Source organism: Sminthopsis crassicaudata, chromosome 4 (assembly GCF_048593235.1).
Source record: "Sminthopsis crassicaudata isolate SCR6 chromosome 4, ASM4859323v1, whole genome shotgun sequence".
Classification (NCBI taxonomy): Eukaryota; Metazoa; Chordata; class Mammalia; order Dasyuromorphia; family Dasyuridae; genus Sminthopsis; species Sminthopsis crassicaudata.
The window spans coordinates 193,731,784-193,752,798 of NC_133620.1; the positions used below are offsets into that span (position 1 = coordinate 193,731,784).

General features: G+C 33.3%; 1 protein-coding gene across 9 annotated transcripts in view; it reads left to right on the forward strand.

Annotated features, from left to right (window-relative positions):
• Positions 1-21,015, forward strand: part of CDK19 (cyclin dependent kinase 19) — a 288,374-nt gene that overhangs the window by 172,172 nt on the left and 95,187 nt on the right. For 2 of the 9 annotated variants that reach the window (XM_074310100.1, XM_074310099.1), the window contains exon 3: positions 7,882-8,039. The exons of the other annotated variants lie outside the window; for them this stretch is intronic. In XM_074310100.1, coding sequence (XP_074166201.1) covers positions 7,995-8,039 — 45 coding nt within the window. In that variant the 5' untranslated portion in view covers positions 7,882-7,994. The remainder of the gene's footprint in view (positions 1-7,881; positions 8,040-21,015) is intronic. 9 annotated transcript variants of the gene reach the window in all.

Below are 21,015 nucleotides of genomic sequence, written 5' to 3' on the forward strand. Positions count from 1 at the left end.
ATTTAAATTTTTTGTAAATATTCATCCATTTCAATTAGATTGTCAGATGTGTTACAGTTTGGCAAAATAGCTCTTAATTATTGCTTTCTCATATATTTTTTCATCATGGTAGTTTGATCTTTTTCATTTTTGATGCTATAATTTAATTTATTTCTTTCCTTTTTTTCATCAGATTAACCAAAAGTTTATCTATTTTTTTTAATGAAATCAACTCAGTTTTATTAATTAGTTCAATAGTTTTTTACTTTGAATGTTATTAATCTCTCCTTTGATTTTTCAGAATTTCTAATGTTTAATCAGGGTTTTTAATTTGTTCTTTTTCTTGGTTTTGTTGTTGTTGTTGTTGCATACCCAGTTCATTGATTTTTTTCTTTCTCTGTTTTATTCATGTAAGTATTGGAAGATAAAAATTTCCCCTAGTGTAATGTCTGTTTCTCTAAAGTGTAACCGTTTTCTTGGGGGCAGGTTTCTTGGGGAGCTTCTGGAGGCAGCCTTAGTTTCAGTTGAGTTCCAATAATCACCAAATGCAGCCAGAGTTAAAGTCTGGATCCTTTATTGTGTCCTTCAAAATCCTGAATCTTTTTCATTGCCCAGTTAGCTTTCTTAGAGGCTTTTCTTGATTCCCAAGAGCTCTTGTCTGAATGTCTCCAGCCAGCAAGCACGAAGGTAGAAATGGGAACGAATCAGACTCTGCCTCCACGGGGATTGTGGTTTTCTGTCTTGTGAATCTCCAAGAAGTCAATCCTAGTTCTGAATCTCCTGGAAGTCCATGAGTCCATCCGAATCCCCACTGAATCCTGGCTCTGAATCTTCTCTCAGAAAGTGGGCTTGTCCTTTTATATGCTCTCTAAAGGTATGAAGTCTAATGTGTGAACCAATGAGCAACTTCTTTAAAGGTATTAACTCCTTTAGTACATAACTCATTTAGTACTTAAGCACATAAGTACCTTGTCTCAAGTTCTGGCCCATATCTCCTTGTAAGATCAGATCAATCATACTGAATAATTGTATCTATTCCAGTGACTTAGCATCTTGTAAGAATCCTAACACCCTAGAACTGCTTTGGCTGCATCTCATAAGTTTTGGCATGTTGTCTCATTACTGTCATTCTGTTGGCTGAAATTATGGATTTCTTGTTTGACTCTCTCATTCTTTGGAATTAGATTATTTAATTTCCAAATGGTTTTTATTTCATCTTTCCCTTGCCTTTTATTAATGTAATTTTTATTGCATCATTATCAGTAAAGGAAACATTTGCCATTTTCTGGGATCTTATTTCCTAGTTTCTTTCTTGCTTATTTTGTGATTCGATTTATCTGATCCTGTGAGAGGGGGAGTTTTAGGTCTCCCACTAGTACAGTTCTGCTGTCTATTTTTTCCTATAACTGGCTTAACTTCTCTTAGAATTTGGGTGCTGTACTACTTGTTGCATACACATTTAGTATTGATATTACTTAAATTTTTATGATACCCTTTTATAAGATGTACTTTCCTTTTAATTAGATCTGTTTTTGCTTTTGCTTTAACTGAGATCAGGTCTGCTACCCCTGATCTTTTTCCTTCAGTTGAAGTACAATAATTTCTACTCTTAATCTTTTAACCTTACTCTGTATGTATCTTTCTGTTTCAAATGTGTTTTGTGAAAACAACATATTATAAGATTCTGGTTTTTAATGCACTCAGCTGTCTGCTTCCATTTTATGGGAGAGTTCATCCCATTCACATTCACAGTTATGATTATCAGCTATGTATTTCCCTCCATTTTATTTTGTTTTCTCTTTCCAACTTTCCTTCTTTAGTAGTATTTTGTTTGTGACCCACCTTCCTTTCAACCTGCTCTCCCTTCTATTATTTCTCCTTTCTTAATCCTTTCTCCTAGTGTTTCTGTCTTCTCTTCTATCCAGCCTCTCCTTTTTCTTTCCTTATAGGGTGAGAGTAATTTCTACACCCAGTTTGAGTGAATGTTATTCCCTTTTAGAACTAAAACTGATGACATTAGACTTCAGACAATTCTCATCCCCTTCCCTTCTTTCCCTCTATTGTAACAGATCCTTTGTGTTTCTTCATTTAATCCAATTCATTCCTTTTTATGTCCCCTTTCCTCTTCTACTACAACCTTTTTTTTCTAACCCTCAATATCTTTTTCTTTGATTTTTATCACATCAGATTTAATTTATATTCACGCTCTTTATATGCTTGTTCCCTCCAACTGCCCCAATAAAAGATACAGTTCTCAAGAGTTACAAGTATCATTTTCCCATCTAGGGATGTAAATAGTTTAACCTTTAAATAAAATAATATAGTTTTTTTTTTTTTTCTTTTCTATGTTTTTCCTAAGCCCTATGTTTGAAGTTCAGAATTTCTTTAAGTCCTCCCAATATATTTTGAGCTGGAGTTTTAGTCTGTCAAACTTTGTTCAGAGACATGGTGTCATGTGATTTTTGAGGGAAAATGGAAAAGTCTGAGTAGCTTCCTAGCTTCACTTTGCTATCTTGACCTGCATTAATCTCATAAAACCTTTTTCATTGATTTCCCTGCTCTAGTTTCTTATCTCTATTACTCTCCATACAGTTGTCAAAACAAAACAAAACAAAAAAACCTTGGTAAAGCACAAGTCTGAAATGTCATTTCTCTCTCTTCAATAAATTCATTTGGCTTTCAGTTAACCTTTAGAATCAAATAGAAGCTACCTTGTTTGTCATTTTTTTCTCATTTTCTTTTTTAAAAAAATTATAAACTTGACAAACTCACATTCATATCTAAAGAGTAATTGAAAAAGAAAATATATCATATATAGATTGTATATTAACTTATATGAGAGAGAGAGAGAGAGAGAGAGAGAGAGAGAGAGAGAGAGAGAGAGAGAGAGAGAGAGAGAGAGAGAGAGAGTGTGTGTGTGTGTGTGTGTGTGTGTGTTTAACACAATGGTAGCAGCATGGATTGTCTGTATTGGATATGGATTGAATTCTGTCTCTTCTCTTTTGCACACAATGATTCCCTTTTTCTTTTTTCCCTCCTTTCTTCTTCCTCCTTCCCTTCTACTTTTCCCTCTGACATCTCTTTTTTTTTTTAATATTTATTTTTTTCCTCTTTTCTTATTGTAGTAAGTTTATTTTATTTATTTATTTTTTTGCTGAGTCAATTTGGGTTAAGTGACTTGCCCAGGGTAACACAATTAGGAAGTGTTAAGTGTCTGAGGTCATAATTGAACTCAGGTTCTCCTGACTTCAGGGATGGTCCTATATTCAAATAGTTCATCGCCTCTTTATACTCTCAGCCGCTACTACATCGCCTCTTTATACTCTCAGCCGCTACTACATTACCTAGCACACAGTAATTACTTAATAAATATTAATTGATTTGCTTCAGTTTATAATTCATAACTCCTTTTTGGCTTTGAACTTTGGATTCTTTTAATAATAGCCTACAGTTTTTTATGTTTTCAAGTTTTCCTCCATTTTCAATTTGACTTCATCCTTTTAGCTTCTTAAGTTTCTGGAAAAACTAGGTTATTTTCTTTTTGGATCTCTGATTTACTTTCACTGGCTTCAGGTAAAAACTTGGTCTTTTTTTTTCCTGACAATGCTCATTTTCTTGTTTCACTCTGAAATACCTTTTATGTGACCCTTTGGTTGAAGCTACTTTTTAATTTGTACATTTTAATTTCACTCTCTATTAACTAGTTTTGTTTTTCCAGTATCCTTTTTTTAAGCCAGCATAGTATTGTAGAAGAAACACCATATTTGGAGTAAAAAAAAAAAAAACCTCTGATTTGAATCATTTCTCACTTATCTAGATGAGTAACTATGGCAAATCAGTTGACTTTTCTAAGACTGAATTTCTTTATCTGTGCCTGTATTTTGTATCAATGTACCATAAGGCATCGTTTAAAAAAAAAAGTTTTGTAAATTTTAAAATCACTAAAGGTTTTTTGTTATAAAATAGTGTTGAAGAATCTGTGGTAAGATAGACATATCAATTATACTGTTGATGGAGTGAATTAGACCAAGTACTCTGAAAAGTAATTTAGAATTATGCAAGATTGTTATAACATTTGATATAGCAATCCCATTATTAGCTTTATATATGATAATAAAGTTCCACAGGTACTGAAATAGTCATTGTAACACTATTTGTAGTATTGAAAAAAAAAAAAAAAAGCTGGAAACAGATTATGTGCCCATTATTTGTTTAACCTTTCAGTGTTATAGATAACTTTCTAAGACTCTAAGATTGAGAGAATTTGTTACTTGTATAAGTAGGAGGAGCTTCATCATTTTGGAGCTGCCTTTAGGAATGAAATTATAGATACAGTCTCTATAAGAGGATGTCTCTCTTAAAAATGCTAGCGGAGGGATGAAGTAGTAAATGTAGGTGCATGCAAAATCGAAAGGTATTAGTTTTTGTTTTTTTTCCTTAATGCATGTTCTCATAGATTGGGGAATGATTGAACAACTTGTGATTTATGATTATAATGCAATAATTATTGTGGTATAAGAAATGATAAATAGGAACACTTTTTATCAAGTTGGAAGACCTATATGAACTAATGAATATTAAAGAAACGAAAGAACAATATGCACAATGGTTATGTCTGGTCTAGCTCTCTGATCAGCCAGAGTCCTTGGTCTTAGTGAAGTGATGAAGGCAGGAGGACCACCATGAAGCTGGTCAAAGAATCCGGAGTCTGTAATCTGGAGTCTCCAATCTTCTCTGTGTCTGTGGCTGAGAAAGACTTCTGTATCTGAGACTCCCTTAAATACCTCAATACTATTATGTCACTACAGCAGACTGAGCATGTACCAATTGCCCCTTACATCACCATCACATTAAGTATATGTTTAGAGAACTATTCTCTCACAATGAATAGGTGCTTAATTAAGTACCCTGCTGTCCTTGATTCAAGTATACCTTTTCAGAGTCTGGGCCCTCTACACACAATAATAATAATGATGTAAATGAAAATAGTACTAAAAACAAGAGAAGTTCAGTGTCCAATATTGGTTATAGATGTAATTAGAACATACTTATTTCACTTTTTTTTATGAGTAAACAGTAAAAAGTTCCTAGTCATAATTGCTACTTTAAATTATTTTTTCTTAACAAAGCAAAACAATTCTAAAGGGTAGTTACTTTGAAGGTTTATTGGGAGGTGATTGTTTTGTCAAAATAAATTTTAATTAAAAATTTTTTTAAAGCAATAGAGTAAAAAATCCTAAAGACCAATTTGAATCATGCTATTATAATTATATCTCACTAATTAATTTAGCTTCTCCCTCTGAACCATTTTAGTTAGGTTGTCTTGGTCTCTGCTCCAAACTTTTATGAAAAGCCTTTCCTTGACTTCATCAAATTTTCCCATCTGCTTTTGTAAAGTTTATATTATCCCTTCTCCAATATTATTACTATATTTGAGATGATCTGAACTTTCCTTGAAGTCCCTTCCTTATGTTTTACTTCTTAGATTTTGTCATATCATAGCAGTTATGAAACTATACACATAAAAACAATCATGGCAATTTATGATTCCACCCATTCCAATCTTAAAAGCTACAACGTTGTTTATACAAGTTATTTTTAAGTCCCAAGGATTTAAAACACAATTAGCATTGTTTCATTTCCTTCATCTGAGAATAATATTCTTCTTAGTAAATTTAACTTGCTTTTGTTAGTGAAGAATGCCATTGAATGATGCCAAACTATTTTAGGACCTTGAAATTAAATTATTTACAAACAAAATATACTTAGGAATTATTGTGTTTTTTTTTTTTTAAGTTTTTCCTTTATTTGAGGTTTATAGCATAGTAATGTTTTTAAAGTTCGTAAGTAAATTTTACGAAGATTTGAAGTTGACTGATAGTGATGATCACTTTAAAAAAAAAAAAAGATCTTTTGAAATTCTGTTCACGGTGAAAGTGTTCTTCCCTCTTGATTTATGGTAGAGGACTTTGGTACTGATCCTGTTCCTCTCCAGTGTTCTAGCTCCTAAGTCCAGCGCACTTTCATTTTTAAAACTCATGAAAACCTAGGCGAAAGAGGAATCAGTTTTTGTCTTACTAATGTTTTACCTTAATATGAAATTGTCTTAAATTAGGAATCCATTTGTTAGGTTATCTTTTGTTGTGGGAGAGACTGAAATAGTAAGAAATAGACTGAAATATCCCTATTACTGATTAAAAAAGCAATGAATTGTAGTTGGGGAAGGAGGAAGCTCCTTTTTAAAAGTAAATAGGAAACCAACCCCTAAGATTTTTTTACATTACTTTTATTAAGTGAGGTGAAATTTTAAACCTCTTCCTTCAAAGCATTCCTAAATCAAAGAGTTTGTTTGTTTTGTTTTGTTTTTTTTTAACATTTTCATTTTATAGTTAAAAACATCACAAAATAAGTAATTTTGATGGAAATATATTAGAAACTCAATAACACATTGTTCACTTTAGAGCAAAAAGCCAGTAGAAGTAAAGTTCTTCTTGGATCATATCCAAGGGATTCTGAAATACTAAAAGAACCTCAGTCTAGGATTGAGTTTTAATATATTTCAGTAGGAAGAAAAAAGGAATTTTAAATTGGAGGTAGTATTAAAATCTTTTTGGAGAATAGCTGTTTGTAGTTAGATTTTAAACTTCATTCTTTCATGTATGTATATGTAGAACTAGAGTTCAGACATTGGCTAATGATGTCCATAGCAGAGAAAAGAGCCAAATACATGTTTTTATTTAGCATTTTGTATATAAATCTTTTATTCCTTTTTGTTTTTGTGATATTTCTCCAGAATTGCTCTTAATGTTCGTTTGATTTTGCCAGAAATATTTTAATTGGGGCAAGGAATGAACTCATGGCTTGATTTGCCCTGGGCCTTGGAATCTGAGATTCCTGTAACCTCTAACGGCCTAGAGAATCTTACTGAAGCTTAATTTAAGTAATATCTTCATGCTGAGGTATAAAATTAAAGACTTGTGTAATTAAAATGTACTTGTGAAATCTAAACTACCCTTTCATTGACTAAATACGACTAAATCAAATCAGAAGCCCTTGCTTTTAACAAGTTATTAGTTGTTAGCTTTTTACAAAAGCTCAGCTAATGATAGAAAAATAAAAATGAATTTTCTGACCTATTCTTATGGGCAGTTGTGGGCAGTGCGTCTTTAAATAAAAATATATGTATATAAGGAAACTAAATAGTTGGTAGAAAGTTTCCTCTGAATCAGGAAGTCCGGCAAATACTGGTCATGCAACCCTTGGCTAGTCCTTCACATGAACAACCTAGGGCAGCTTTTGAAAGACATTAGTTGCAGAGAAGATGCTGACCTGCATTGGTATACCAAGTTGCCTGTTCCTCTGAAGTCTCTATCCACTACTATTCTGTATGTATGTATATACACTGGCACAAAGCTATCTTTATCTCCATACTGTAGATAAAATCAGGACATCAGTCAGGTGGCTCCTTGAAATAGGTTTCTTACATAGAGAATTAAAAAAAAAAAAAAAGTTATTACCAGGGCAGCTAAGTGGTACAGTGGATAGAGCACCAGCCCTGAAGTCAGGAAGACCCAAGTTCAAATGTAGCCTCAGATACTTAACACTTTCTAGTCATATGTGACCCTGGGCAAGTCACTTAACCCCAATTGTCTTAGGAAAAAAAAAGTTATTAACCCCCCCCTAATTTTTTTTTGTAACTAGCTGTTGCAAACTAATATAAAGTTTCTCTTTAAAATATTGTGGACATTGATAAATAGAAGTCAGTTATGGCTTTCCCTTCTTATTTTTGTTTTGTATGTGCAGTGTTTTAACTTAATGGTGAAATGAAGTCTAATACCTTTTAGTGTTAGATTCATGTATTGTATGTTTTGGGGGTGACATCTATATTGTATTTCTATTTAGAGCTGATCTGTCTTATGACTGATGAACACCAGGGTTCTGTTCAGAGTTGCTTCTCATACTTGGATCCTGATCCTAAAGGGGAAGCCAGCAGGCTTTGGCTGTGCTAGAGCAGCATGGACTCAGAGCTCCTCCCAGAGGATACAAAAATTGACTCCCAGGTGAGTTACTATAGAGCCAGAGGAGATAGGCTTTCATAAGATTGTGCTTTACAGAAGCCAATTATGAAGGACCATATAACTGAGTCATTCAGAACTGTAGGTCCTTGGATTCAATTTGTCAATCTATTATTCTTTTCAATAGGCCCCTCTTTTCCTAGTCAGAAGAATCTTTTTACCTTGTGCTTTTTTTTTTCCCCTTAAATAAATTGTTTGAATTTACAGTAATTCTTCTCTTTTCCCCCCCACAATATGGTTAATTTCATAGATCTCAAGATTTAAGTTGTAATCTTAATGTTGGATTAAATTTGCCAATTTTTTGTGATATTGGTGGCTTACTTAGGGAATCCTATCTGATTTGGGTAGGAATGGTAATAAATAATTCCTGAATGTAAATAGAATTGTTTCAGATTAGGCTTAGATTTACTTATTTATTTATTTTTGCTTTGTCATGTAAAGGACTGTCAGAATATACCTTTGTACAGATTATAAAAATATGTAGAAACTTTAGAATGAATCTGACTTTCTATGTTCAGAAATTTCTGATTCTCGTTTCAATATAATTGAAAGAGCATTGAAATGAGAATTAAGAGATTTAGATTTGAGTCCTGACTGCCACTTATTGAAAAAATGGTTTTTGAGAAGTTACCCATGTAGTCTGTCTGGGCTTTAGTTTCTTCATCTGTAAAATGAAGGGGTTGAAGTAGATAGTCTTCAAAATTTCAAAATCTCTATGTGCTCTAAAATTTATTTTGATATATAGATTTCTATTGTGATATTCTGATATCCTTTAATTTTCAGTTCCAAATTAATTGCAGCCTTAAAAATTTCATTTTGCTCATTTTAAAAGACAAATTTAGAATATTTGAGGAAAAAAGCCAGTGTAAGTCTTTGAAATACCAAAGCAGTAGAAGTTCTGATTCATATAGCATTATAAAATCACTTGGTTATCTAAACTAAAAGTGGAGATTTTTTTTTTCCCTTTGTTTATTCCTTACAAACAAAGGATTCAAAAAGTGAATCATGTTAGTTAAGTGGATGAAAGATTTATGCCACATGTATCATAAAATTTCAAGAGTGGTTTAAGAATTGTGTAGACATTTCTCTGAGTAATACAATTATATAAAATGATGGCCAAAGTATTATGCCTTAATCATAAGTAGGTATAATTGAAATGCATTCCTGCATGTAGAATTATACTTTGAAACACACCCACATCTGGATAGGCCCAGGATACATGTAGAGCTGTGTTTTAACTTGTATCATTACATAGTTCTATGGAAAAACAAGAGACCTGAATTTCTGCTTAGAAACTATCCCTTTTGTTTGTTCATTTATAAGAATGCATAAATTTAGTATTCCTAATGGTAGTCTGAATTATTTTTTAGTCAGTCTTAGGTCATTTATTTTGAAAATTTTTTGTCAGATTTATATTTTTATTCTGTTCTGTACTTGTATTCATGGGACTTCAGAAACAGACTAGATGCTAACCAATATTAATTTGTTGGGTAAATCTTTATATAATATATCCAAGTTGAATAGGTTCTACAATTTTAAAATTAAGTTATTCAGAGTTCAATTAGTAAGACATTAAATGTCTGCTTATGTGCAAAGAACATGGTAAACTTGGAATAAAATAATTTAAAAGTGAATTTCCTGTCTTCAAAGAATTTACTATCTGTAGAATTAAGATAAGTATACTATAAGGTAGAATGCTCATACAGAGGAAAAAGAGTGATTCAGACAAATTTCTACAATTGAAGTAGAGAGCAGCAAATACTTATGAAATTATTGAAAGTTATTTTGAGACATAAAAATAATTTCATGCTGTAATGTTGAATTAGAAATGAGATTATCAAAGATTGTCTTCATCATTTTTTACAATTGCAAATTTTAAATTAGCTAAATGCAATAAAGGAATGGCTAAATATTTGTAATACATTCAGGTAATGGAATATTTTAATATACTTAAGATGTTGACATACGAGGAAATAGAGATTATAGGAAGACATTTATGAAATAATGCAAAATAAAGAGAAGAAAGGAAAGAAAAAGGACCAAAAGACTATGACTAATTACCATATTAAAAAAAGAGAGAGAATGAGAATAAATGGGCAAATAAAGGTCCTTGGAGATAGTCACAAAAATGTTAGGATGTTTTGTGCATTTAAATTCATTTTTAAAAAATGGAAACAATTGCAAAACTTCTGTGATATGTTGTATTAATATTTAACATTGTTTAAAATATTTTAAAATCCTTTTAGCAATAAGTAAAAATATTTTTAGTACTTTATATGTATAGGAAATTCCTTATTTGCTTTAGACATGTCACTATCCAACTAACTCCAACTTTTTTGGGGGGAAAAAGAAACAAAAACATGTTATTTTTAAATCTATGGATTCAGAAGTTATAAAAGGAATAATATAAATAAGGGATGTTGATTCCCAGGTAGGATTAATTAGAGTTTGGTCAATTATCTTGCATATTCCCTGTTACTGTTGTTATTTTTAATTTAACTTTTTTGGTGACCTTTCCCCCCAAATGTTGTCTGTGTAACTATTTTGTAAATTTATGTATCATTTTCTCCCGAGGAAATGTAAGGTCCTTGAAATTAAACAAGGACTTTTGGAATTTTCTATCATTCTGTACCTACATACAGCCCTATCCTGTTACAGCAAAGAAATTATGCCTTATTAGTCTTCTGAATTGATTGGTTATTTTATGGAATATTGTATTTTTAAGTCTTCCAAAGTTTTCAAATACAATATTATAGTCAGATTGTACATTTTTCTTCTGATGATGATTTCACTTTGCACCATTTTATATAAGTTTTCCCCAAGTTTCTATGAATAACTGTTTGGTCACTTATAGTGTGATAATATTTCATTACATTCATATATTATTATGTTTATCTATTCCCCATTTGATGGGCACCTACTTTGATCCAGTTTTTGCTACAAAAAAAAAAGTGCTCCTTTAAATGTTATGTACATATTGGTAATTTCTGCCTTTCGAAGGATTTATTCATTATAGTACTATGTCACTTGGGTGAAAGGTTCTGGAAATTTTAGTGAGTGTTGATAACTTCTAATTGTTTTATATAATTATTGAAGTAATCCACCAGTAATACAGTCTTCTTGTGTGGCTTTCATCCAATAATTGTAATTTCCTTTTTTTATCCCATTTGCTTATCTGCTGGAGGTGAGAGAGCATCTTGGAGTTGTTTTAATTTGCATTTTAGTTAATCCCATCTCATTGTTGAATAACCACTGAATTTAATGGTACAAAAAGAGTAAGAATTTTGATTGGACAAATAGCTGAATCTTTTAGAATATACACTAAAATTATTTGATTTCATCTTTGGCTAATTTCATTGAACTTACAAAATATGTATAAACTTACAAAGTATGTATAATTTAAATCATAATCAAGTATTCCGAATAGATCTTTAATTTTTTGATTTAGGATTTGGGCCCCGAGAAAGCACTGTTTTAGAAATAGAACAGATTTCCTGGAAGACTTAGGTTTTAGTCCTGTATTTGTCACTTGTGTGACCTTGGACAAGACATTTAACCTATCATGGGCCTTAGTTTGCACATTTATAAAGCATGATATTTGGACTAAGTAGCCCCTGAGGTTCCTTCCAGCTCCAAACCTACTAATGCCTTTTCAAAGCTTTATTTAGACTTTTTAATAATTATGTGTAGTTTTGGGTTTTGTTTGATTTTGCTATTTTACTTATTTTGCATGGTTTTTTGGTATTGCTTTTTTCTTCTTTTACTACTAACACCCCCCAATGTTGTTTCAACAGGACAATAGCATAAGCTTCATTGTCTATTCCACTTTGGTGTCTTAACAAATTTCTCTTTTTCCCTTGTTCTCTTATTTTTCCCCTAGCTTTTGCATTTTCAGAAATGTGACTCCCTCCAGAATATCCTGAATTTTATTTTCTTTTTTGTTTTCTACTAGTATTTTATTTTTCCAAATACATGTAAAAATAATTTTCAACATTTATTTTTGTAAGACATTTGTGTTCTAAATATTCCTCCCTCCTTCCCTTATCTCATCCCATCTCAAGACAGTCTAATATAGATTATATATTGTACTCCATCTTTTGTCTTCAATTCTCTTGTTGCTGGTCCAATCTTTCTTCTTACCCCCTCAATACTGGACCAAACTTCCAATTTTTTTCTCTGCCACTTAGCAACTTCACTTCCTTTGAGATTTACTACATTTCTGTTGCTCAGTTCATGTAATTTTTGTGGTAGCTTACTTGTTTCAAGGTAATTTTTCCCCCTTTTTTTTGGCAACAGTCAGTATGCTTTTATTAAATGTGTTATTTCTGAAGCTAAGTTCTGGGGTTTAAAAAAATGGGAAAAGCCTTTTCTGCCCTCAAAGAAGTTAGTTCACTTTCTTCAAGAAGAGATTTTGTAGTACCTGACTTAACCAGTTTTCTTGATCCCTTACTCTCTTTTGACTTTGTTTTATTATTTATGCCTTATGGAGCTGTTAACTTCTGTTTGACTAATTCTAATTTAAAAGATTTATATTTTTTCTGTAAGGTTTTGTATCCCTATTACCAAGCTATTAATAACTTTCTTATCTTTCTTATCTTTTTAATCTATTAATAACTTTCTTATCTTTCTTGCAGCTCTAATTTTTTTTACCCATTTTTTCTCTAGTGCTCTTTTAATTTTTAAAGTAATCTTTTTTATTCTTTTTAAAAAAACTCTTGAGGCAGCTAGGTGGTGCAATGGATAGAGCACCATCCCTAAAGTCAGGAGGATCTGAGTCTCAGACAGACACTTAACATTTCCTCTCTGTGTAACTCTGGGCAAGTCACTTACCCCCATTCCTTCAGCAAAAAAACTTTTACTTACATGAATTGATGTAAAGAGAATATATAGGACATTGTACACAGTAACAGCAATATTGTGCAGTGATCAACTTTGATTAACTTTTCTCAGTAATACAATGATCCAATACAATTCCAAAGGATTTATGATAGAAAATTCCATCCACATCTGGAGAAAGACATGATAGAGTCTAAATGCAGATAAAAGCATATTATTTCTGTTTGGTTTTTTGTTTTGTTTTGTTTTGTTTTGTTGTGGTTTTTCCTTTTTTGTTCTTTTCTTTCATAACATGACTAATATGATTTATTTTTACATGATAGCAGATATGTAATTTATCAAACTGTCCATTATCTTAGGGGAGAAGAAACTCAATTTTGCAAAAATTGAACATTAAAAATTATTTTTTTTCATGTAATTAGAAAAAATAAAATACTATTTATAGAACCCAGGAGACAAAATTTAAAATCTTTTTTTCATCTCTATTAAGAATTCTTGATGGGCTTGTGTCCAATCTGCATTTTACTTTGGGGCCTTTGTAGATGTTTTCAAGTCATTGTCTTCTATGTTTGTGTCTTTACCGTCACCTTTTTGTGATAGAGTATGTTTGTCTTTCCTCATTTTTCTAGATTGCTTCTGGACTTTGTGGTAGTATTGGGTTTTCCTTTCAGTGGCAAGGTGTATCCTAAGCTTTTGTCTTTTATGTCTTGCTGCTTTCATAGTGGTGTGATCCTTGGAGAGATTTCTGGTATGAACTCTCCAAATTCCTGACCCAAGTTTCTTTCTATTAGCTTATTATCTAGTTGAGTTTGAGTAGACTGCTTCTGGATTTAGTCACTGTTGGCTCACAAAGATGTTGTGCAGGTTCAGAACAGCTGAATTGACTTTCTCGTGGGTCTTAGTTTCCTACCTTGGGTATTTCACTGCAGGCTTGTGTGTGATGAGGATATTGAGGGGATTAATACAGCAAGGTGGCTAATTGTAGGAATTGAGTGAATCACACTGACTTGTGTGGTTCTTGGGACTTTCTATTCAATTATAGGTCTAGTTCAATTTCTGTCTTGTGAAAAAAAAACTTTATGAGAATGGGGGGGAAGTCTCATTACATTGTTTACATTGTTTGAGCCTAGCCCTGCGTTGCTGGAAAGTTGGATCAGCTCTATCTATCATTTACAGACCCTTTCCTAAGGACCTAGGTAGTATTAGTTAGAAAGCTATTTCTTTCCAAATATTAATGCACAAAGTTTTCTCATAATTGTACATTTCAAGAATCCTATAAATATGTCTCTGGAAATTGGCCTTGTATTCATCAGTCAGTTATTGTTTCCATGTTCCTTTGATTATTACAAATATATGGGCTATCACACTTTATTCTGATTTCAAAGAATTGTACATATTCACTCTCTCCCTTCCAACTTAGTACTTTTATCAGAATCTTTCATCCAATGAGAACTAAGTTTATCTAATGTTTTATCAGCCTTATTTTATTTGTTCTTAATATATACATATATATATATATATAAATTTATATATGTAAACATTTCTTCTGAGGAAGTCTAGTCCCAGTTTGTCTGGCAGTTGCCACTTGTATTGCTTAATAAATCAATATGCTTAGAAGATTGAACCTTTTGTTTCTTCTTTTCATCTTTCATCTGCCACAGTGGGGCTAAAGATTAGAACTGAGTCAACACTCTATCCCCTTGTGACTGCTCTTTTTCACCATGAATTTGTGACCCAGAACTAGGTAATATGAGACAATGTTGCCAGATGGCATCTTATCTTGCTTCTTAGTGCTAATTCAGGGATCTCCTGAGATCTGTTTTCCCCTTGGTATTCTCTCCATTCCTGCCTTTGGTCCTAGTCAGTCCCTTTCTTGTAACCCAATGTTTGTAAACCTTTTTTGTCTGTCTTCCCAGGTTGCCCTGGTCTGGAAAAATAGCACAGTGACTTTTTCTGGGTTTTTGGATCAGAATTAGATCTAATGCATTTTCTAGGTTGTTACCTTGGTTTCTAGATAGGTTTGCTCAGTGAGTTAGGCAAAAATGCTTTCTCTCATTCCATCATTATGACTTCACCCACTACCCTTACCCACATACTTGGGAATTTTAGTATACATATTGATGTCCTCTTAAGTATCCTTGCCTCCCTTCTTCTTTCTCAGTCACTATTTATTAAGAGCTTATTATGTTCAAGGCACTCTACTGAGGTTTAGGGATACAAAACCTCATATTCCTTCCTTATAAAGAGTATGTGTTCTAATGGGGATAAATGTTTGAATAGCAATCAAGGTATATATATATATATATATGGTTATCTGAAAGTGGAAAGCATTAGTGGCTGGGGAAACTAGGACAGGCTTTCTTTAGAGAAAGGATTTAACTCAGAATAGTAGTGTTGTTGGCTCACATCTAAGAAAGGTAGGAAGATGCCAGGTTATGAAGATATTTAAGTCTGATGGAGTTTTTATTTGATTCTGGAGGTAATGAGGAACTATGGGACTCTGGGTAGAAGGTAGCATGATTAGGCCAATTTTGTAATCACTTTGGAAGCTGAATGAAGTGGGAACAAACTTGAAGCAGGGAAATCGTTTAGAAGACTTTTACACTTTGCAGATGAACAGTGATGAAGGCATAAATGAGAAGGTTGGCTCCATAAATGGAGAGAATCCAGATCATTACCTCTTTACTGGAATTAGTTGACAACCATAATCATAAGCTTATCTCTGCCCTTGAATTTATTTCCCTTTTATCCATTTTTTTTTTTTGTTATATTTTCAACCCTTTCAACCCTTGTTTGCACCTCCTATATTGCTGAACACTGCTGAAACATGTTTCATAATTAGTATTGATTGGAATCACTTCCAACTTGATGTTATTTTAACCAGACCCCTGATACTACATAGGAATGCTTTTATTTTTTCCTCATTTACTCACTGACATGTTCCTCACAACAGCTATATTGAATTTTTTAATCTCCCCATAATCATATCACATCTTCCTCCTAGTAGATTCCCTTTTTTTTTTTCACTTGAGAACGTTTTTTGTGAGCTTTTTTTTAACAGTTCTATATTATCCTTAAAAAAAATCTTCTGACTTTCTCATTGTTTTAAATTACTGTCTTATAATTTTTTTACTGAACATAATTGTAATCATTCATACTTCTGTTAAAAAAAATTGTCTATACTCATGGTCTTGCTTCTCATCTTGAAATATAATTTCTGATTCTACCACACTCCTCTCTAGGGTCTTCTGACTTTGCTACCAACAGTAAGATCTGAGTTCCTATTCACAGGGGTAGGAAACCTTTTTTTTTTTTTTTTTTTTTTAATTTAATTTTCCTTCCCTTCCCTTCCTTCCCTTCCTTCCCTTCCTTCCCTTCCTTCCCTCCTTCCTTCTTTCCAATATTTATAACATTTAAGTCCCTACAAAATTAAGTAAAAGAACTCTAAATCGGTGGTTGTTATGTGGTCCTCCAACACTCACTACCCCTACTTTACCATCTGTATTTTGGGAGGAAGTCATCTCATAATCTTTAATCCTTTTTTCTGCCCTTATTCTTCTTAATTTCTCTGTAGCTTTTGACACTTTCTACATTTTCTCCTTAATTCTTTTTCATTCCTTGATTTTTATGATAATGCTTTCTTCATCTCATAAGTCACAGCAATTATATTCCTTATTGATCCCACAGCAAACTCATGAAGTAAATACTACAGTTGTTATTATCTTCATCTTACAGATGAGGAAACTGAAAATCTGAGAGATTAAATGATTTGCTCATGTAACCTATATGGAAAGTATTCGGTGTTGAAGGCATAAACTGAAATCATGTTTATCCTCACTCCAGGTCTGGTTCTCCACAAACAAAAATGCACATGCACAAACAATTACAAAGTTTTAATTATTCCTTCATCCCATGCAGTTAGCATTTTCTTCCTTATATATAGCATTTACTTATTTGTGTATTTGTTTTCTGTTCATTAGAATGTAAGCTCCTTGAGAGCAGGGACTATTTTGTTTTTGTTTGTGGTTACCTGGTTCTGTATAGTGCTGAGAAGCTTTGCCATTTCTACATTTGCTTTCCCATGTCCTTTCAGGAACCTGGTCTTTTTGCTTAGGAATTTGGTTATTATGTACGAAGATTGCATATAGTAGTTGCATAAAAGATGGTTGTTGAATTGAAATGGAAAAATTTATGCCAGATCAGATGTTTTCTCATTATGTTTTTGGAACTTAAAATCAGTCATTAAGATTATGCTTGAGTACCTTGTGTAGTATAACTGATTAAATAGTTCATTATCATAGTGTGATTATTTTTTAAAGTGTAATGAATGGGATATAAAAATAGAATTCAATGTTGGTGACATTATTTTTGTGAGGATACTAATTATTTAAAGAATTGGACATTGTTTTTTCCCCCCATGTTTTTCTTCAGCATTCTTGAAATGAAAATTAAATATAAATATATCACCATACTGTTATTTTTTTTTTAATGAACAAATTGATGTTTTTCTTTTCTTTATATGTACTTTGCTGGTTACAATAATAGTGTATGAAAAGCTGACATATTATATATGAACAAATTTTCTTAATCCGACTCAATTTCTGTCTTTTACTTGTTGTTTTAGCATATTTGCATAAAATAACAATTAAAAGGCACAGTATTTGGTAATGTACTCATACTGATGAGGTTTAGATTTGGGGAACCTAAATGAAATTAGGGTTTCTGGTGGTCAGGGACTTAAATGAGGTCTAGTGGCAGGTTCAGGGAGTCAAATGGAGCTCCCCTATAACCCTTTTGGATTCAATGCAAGGGTAGAAAGTTTTGGGGAACTCCCTTCTGGCAGCGCAAGAAGTCCCCTGTAAAGGAATTTACAGACCTGAAAACCTAGATTGATAAAAGAGGTTTATTATGGGGATTGGAAGTAAGGTTAAAGTCTAGTTAAGGAAATATAGGTGAGGGTAAAGAGAAGATAGCACTGGAAACAGTATTCCAGTGGGCAAAGACCTTTGGCGTGCCAAACATAGGGCTGTCATGTTTGGAACCTCTGCAAAGAGAGGGTTTTAGTTTGGCTCTTTTATAATAGGGGGCTTTGGCTACAAGCTGAAGGGGGCTCATGGGTGAGTCCCAAGTTGGCTCCTAGCTGGGTTTCAGCTTCAAGCTGGAATTTGAACTGAATTCAGTGGGTTTCAGGACTGAGTAGACCCCACCCAAATAAAAAGGATGAACCTGTTTGTCCTTGGGATGGGGTCCCTCTCTCAGGCAGAATTGAAGGGGATTTTCTCCTTTAAGGATTTTCAGAATTTCGGGCTCCCCTTTTCATTAGTAGCTTTGGATCTTGTAATTTATTAACTATAAAACCATTACAGGATTTTTTTTTTTAAATCTGATATACAGATTTGCTCAATTCAGTTGAAATGTAGATTTTTTTTTTTCTACTAATGGAAGATATTTGGTTTTTTATGCTAACTGAAAACATTTTTATCTATTATTATACAGAAGAGGTTTTCCATCTGAATTGATACAAGTTTTTGGCCTCAGTGATACTATCCTTTTTCTCTAAGCAAGAAAACCTATAACTTGTATCCTCTTAGCCTATATTCCTCAAGGGTCCCTAGTTCCTGTATTCATCTTCAGCAGTGGGTAGTACTTAGGCCAGAGAGAGGCAGAGGGACTGGGAAAGAGAGAGGGAGGAGGGGACAGAAGGAGGGGAGGAGGGAGAGAGGGTGTGGCGCATGTGCAAGTGTACTCCATCTCCTGGGAGTTTACAATATAATTGAAATGATATGCCCTCAAATTATTTGCATTTTGTATTGTTTGTATATAATTGTATAATGTTAAGTCCACTATTCTGAAATATAATTTAAATTTCACTTGGACATTCGTTTTATGCCCTTTTCCAATTATATTATAATTATGCATTATTTAATATTAAATATTTTCTCATTCAAATATAACTCACAAATTTCGAAATTTAATGGAGCCTTCCTTTGCCTTCTTTGCTCAAAAAAAGGAAAGTTTTTGTTTTTTTTTAAACTATCTAGTAAAGCATATTAATTAGAGCTGCCTATATGCATTAGTGGAGGTAGCTAGGTGGTTCTATAGAGAGGAGATTGGCTGGCCTGAGTTCACATTCAGCCTTTTAACCTATGTAACTTTGGGCAATCTAGGTTTACTGTAATCCACTGAGGAAGAAAAAGGCAAACTATTTCATTATCTTTATTCAGAAAACTTGGCCCACAGGATCTTGAAGAAGTGGAAATGGCTTGAATGATTGGATTACAATAAATTAAACCAGAGTAGATGATTGAAGGAATATGCATTCAGCTCTTATTTTGTCTCCTTTGGTGTTTAACACTGGAGAAACAACTGGAGAAATTGTGAACAGAATTCTTATTTGAAAGTTTTTTTTTTTTATATATTTTTCTTATTGTTTAATATTTTTAATATTTTCTTATTGTTGTATAAATTGTTCTCTGGTTCTGGTTACTTACTCTGCATCAGTTTAATGGGTGGGATGGAGTGAATAAGACCGCAGCAAAAGGCTATGTCCCTGCTAGTAGTCCGGTGTCTAGGTAGGCTGTAGGGAGGGGCATTGACTGGAGAATGCCTTTGAATTTAAGGAGGCTTTTTATTACAATGAGCCTTACTTAATTGAATTCCCATAAGCTAGTTCATGAGGCAAGGAGGGAGGAACCTTGGAATTCCTTGCATTGGTTAAGTTATCGTGACCCCACAGTTACTGTATCTAGTCAGAAGGCCAAGTTATGTCAGTCCCCCAAGTTATTTTTCCTTTTATACAAGAACTCACTGGTACCACACTTCTATGTGGGTTCATTAAGAATTACCCACCTTATGGCAGCAAGTTCTCTAGGAACTTTGTCTGCCTCATGGCATCTTTACCTTTACTATAGAGCTAGTTCATTAACATTTAGCCTGCCTCCTTATTAATGGTGAGTTCTGTTAGGAAACTTAGCCCAACTTTTCCCTCTTAATGACTAAAAATCTCTTTTGGAAACTAGCCCACTGTCATCACCATAATAAAATATTTGCCTCTCAATTTGATGGTCTAAACCTTTGCAACACCAACCTGAAACTTCAGTATAATTTTTGGTTCCAATCTCTGCTCCCCACATTTAGTGTATGGAGAGAGTCTTGGAACCCCAGTATAGTTCTGGGGTTCAGTATGTCTATATTCCATGCCCCATCATTTGGTGACTCCATATGGGAAGAATCTGAATTTACTCACTCCATTTCAAGGTAAGCCCCATTTCCCTTTGTTTCTATAGGTGGGAGGACCCTGGACTACTAGGAGGACTTATTGGGTTGTTGTGAGTTTCTATAATTACCGTGCTCACCATATTTCTCTTGACTGAGGCCATCTTTTGGCATACTTTCCTTTGGGAACACTTGTCACTTTTTGACTCCCCAGGACATATCCAGGGGAGACACATTGCTGTAGGAATAGAAACTTTTTTCAGTGTGTGGCAAAGAAGGGAGTCCATTTCTAAACTTAAAAAAAAGCACAATAGTCTCTGTGTTTGTACAGTGTCTGTGTTGTATGAGTTAAATTCTGTTACCTTGGGAAGATTTAAATACATCCCTAGAAGGAAACTTCTGAGGGCTGCAATTAGCCAGAACATTGGGAAAGATTTATTAGCATTACTAACTTACACCTTAGGGGAAAAAAGAGAAAAAACCCTTTTGTGGTCCCAATATTGGCCAAATTTCAGTTTTAGAAATAAAGCTAGATGATTAAAATTGTGGAACTACTAAAAACATCTTAGCAAATTCTGGAGTTTTTATGTTTAATCATTAAGGAGATGGGCAATTAGTCAATTTGAGATTTCTGGGACTATGGGGTAATTCCAGGAATTCTCTCCCCCTCCTCCCTTTCTGCTGACCCTCTCCAATTTAAGGTAAACTCATTCCCTTATTGTCAGCACCCTGAGATTCTGGATAGACTAGGGAGATCTAGGCACTAGCCCCCTTGCTCTCATCAGCCTGGGAAAGTCCGGGTGTCCCTGGCACCAACTAATGTGGCAGTGTGAGTGGGGGAGTCAGCCAGCCTGTCTTTCTACTTTCTACATTTCAGTAGGAAAATATATTAAGTAGGCAGTTGTATCTT